This window comes from Antrostomus carolinensis, unplaced genomic scaffold, assembly GCF_000700745.2.
Source record: "Antrostomus carolinensis isolate BGI_N321 unplaced genomic scaffold, ASM70074v2 scaffold430, whole genome shotgun sequence".
Taxonomy (NCBI): Eukaryota; Metazoa; Chordata; class Aves; order Caprimulgiformes; family Caprimulgidae; genus Antrostomus; species Antrostomus carolinensis.
In genome coordinates, this window is record NW_010290357.1 from 7,981 (window position 1) to 10,982 (window position 3,002).

Below are 3,002 nucleotides of genomic sequence, written 5' to 3' on the forward strand. Positions count from 1 at the left end.
TGCTGCAAGAACACAAAGAAGGGGTTGAGTGAACCAACCGGGCAAACCCACGCGACAGAGGCGTTCGCAAGCAGCAGCGCCGGTTGTGAAACTCCAGCTCAAGAAACAAGAGTGGAATTTCCTTCATCACATCCCTCCCCTTCCAGGCACGATTATTCCATCTCCACCACACCCTTCCCAGGGCATCTGAAGTTTCTTTTGAGGGCACCATGTAACTCTTTCATCACGGGGGATTTTTTAAATTTAACCCACATAGAAAGGAAACTGGTATCTGGTACGAGACTTTGGATGAAGCTGGAATCCTCTAGGTTTTCAAAGGTCAACCCCCCCCCCCCAAACACCTCAAGGACAAGTCAAAGTACCAACAGGATGTAGGTTTGGTATGTAAAGCCCTTAATCTCCTTCCAAACCCGTTGTATATTCATGGAAGACTTCCTTATAACGAGGTAATATTGGCTGAGCGAAGACATAAAAGGAAAAACATTCGCCAGAAATGGAGATTTTAAGTGATTTGAATCAATTTTAGGTTTTTAAAGATGAACTCTTCAATCCCATAACCAGCTCCAAAGGTGGTTGGTCACCAAGCCAGGTGCAAAAAATAATTCTTCACTTGAGGCAGGGCTGGAGCGATGCCATCTCTTGTGGGCAGGGTGATGATTGTTATTTCTCTGTTCATTGTGATGGTTCTGTAATTCTCTGCTACTCAACATTCATGTTTATAAATATGTAAAGGGCAAATGTCATGAGGATGGAGCCAGGCTCTTCTCAGTGATGCCCAATGGCAGGACAAGGGGCAATGGGTGTGAGCTGGAACACAGGAGGTTCTGCTTCAACTTGAGAAGAAACTTCTTTCCAGTGAGGGTGACAGAGCCCTGGGACAGGCTGCCCAGGGAGGGTGTGGAGTCTCCTTCTCTGGAGACATTCAAGACCCGCCTGGACGCCTTCCTGTGTGATCTCATTGAGGTTCCTGCTCTGGCAGGGGGGTTGGACTGGATGATCTTTCGAGGTCCTTTCCAATCCCCAACATTCTGTGATTCTGTGAAAATACACTCGAGGTTGGAGGGTGTTGGCTCTGGGGCGATGAGATGGGGAACGTGGGCTCTGGGAGCTCATAACTCTGCACAACTCACCGCTGTCACCTGCCAAAAACCAGCCAAGGGGGAAGGAGTTTCCTTATCCCGTCGCTTTGTGAATGATCTGGAGTTCTTCCTCTGGATGAGCGCACAGGAGAAGTCACCGGTGCCGGTGCGGAGCGAGGTGTTGAGGTTTCACCAAATTGTTAAGATTTCCCATCCCATTTTTTTTCCTGCTCCCACGTGGCCGTGCACCAGCCAGCTCTGGTTCTTCGGCGGAGCAGAAACCTGGTGATAAAGCCACCGGCTCTTCCAGCGTCATCGGGGTGATGGCAAAGGGCTCCGGTCTGCGAGGTGTTCACCCGGGGACTGGTGAGGACGTGGAGCTGCCTGGTGGCTCCTCAAGCACCACCTGGAAGGAAGCGGGGTGCTGGATGCCACCGTGGAGAGCTGGGACACCTTGGAGAGCTGGGACATCAGAGAGCTGTGACACTGGAGAGCTGGGACACCACGGAGAGCTGTGACACCAGAGAGCTGGGACACCACGGAGAGCTGGGACACCACGGAGACCTGTAGCACCACAGAGAGCTGTGACACTGCAGAGAGCTGGGACACCATGGAGAGGCTGGGACACCATGGAGAGCTGGGACATCAGAGAGCTGTGACACTGGAGAGCTGGGACACCACGGAGAGCTGTGACACCAGAGAGCTGGGACACCACGGAGAGCTGGGACACCATGAAGAGGCTGTGACACTGTGGAGAGCTGTGACACTGGAGAGGTGGGACACGACAGAGAGGCTGTGACACCGCAGAGAGCTGTGACACCATGGGAGGCTGTGACACCATGGTTTTAAACACACCAGGGCCCTGGACATCCCCTGTCCCTTCCAGGTTTTAACTGCCACCACGATGAAGGTGCCTCTGCTGGAGACTTCTCCCTCCAGCAGCTCCCACTGGGATGGGGACAACCTGAAAGCTGGAGCAAAGCTTTTATCTCTGCACACACTTCACTCTATTTTCTTTAGCACGGAGCCCTAAAGGTTTTCATAAAAACCCCCCAAACTAAGCTCAAGTTTAGCTCCATCTCTTCCCCAGAATCTAACTCCTTCAGGAGGAACCCAACCCAACCCAACGCAACCCACGCTTACCCCGGCAGCACGTCCCACGAAACACTCACTCCATTAATAAAAGTGAAGAGGAAGAAGATCACACGGCGAATGTTCGTTACGGCGCGAGACTGACCTAATTATCTCCTTACAAAACACGTCCCAGTTTTGGGCGGGAGCGAAATTGGTTCCTCTATCTCCGCCGGCAGCTGCCGAGCTCGTGACCAGCTCATTCATTCACCACCCAACGTGAGGAACGCTGGTGAGGAACGTTTTCCTACGTGTGACGGGTTGGAAATGCTGCTCACAGAACCTTCTCCTGTGGAGCTTCAGTAGAAGCAGCCACCGGCTGTAGCCACGTGAAGGAGTCACTCGCTTCAGCTGGGAAGTGGAGAACATCAAGAGAACAACAATGTGGTGGTTCCACCCACAGCTCAGACCATGGGGGCCTGCACTCGCTCCCCCCAACCCAGTGAGATGGGGAGAGAAACACACCAAAGGGGTGGTGGGGTGGGATGAGGACAGGGGGGGCTCACTCACCAGGGATGGGCACGGGCAAAACAGACTCAATTTGGGGAAGAAAAATCCATTCAATTCATTCCCGATCAATCCGAGTAGGACAGTGAGACACACCAACCACATCCGACAGCACCTTCCCCCACCCCTCCACCCTTCGCCCCGCACAGCAGCGCGGGCGACAGGGGATGGGGGTTCAGTCAGGTCACCTCTGCTGCTCTTTCCACACGAGATCCCTCTCGTGGGCTAACGAGTCCAGGAACAAGGTGTTCCACTGCAGCTTCCCATGGAGTCACGGACCTCTTT

The 3,002-nt window shown here is 53.3% G+C and overlaps 1 protein-coding gene across 1 annotated transcript in view; it reads right to left on the bottom strand.

Moving 5' to 3' along the window:
* Positions 1-1,395, bottom strand: part of LOC104528653 (natural resistance-associated macrophage protein 2-like) — a gene marked incomplete at its 3' end in the record, with an annotated part of 8,964 nt that extends 7,569 nt beyond the window's left edge. The window contains exon 1 of the mRNA XM_010172720.2: positions 1,317-1,395. Coding sequence (XP_010171022.2) covers positions 1,317-1,395 — 79 coding nt within the window. The remainder of the gene's footprint in view (positions 1-1,316) is intronic.
* Positions 1,396-3,002: the final 1,607 nt, after the last annotated feature.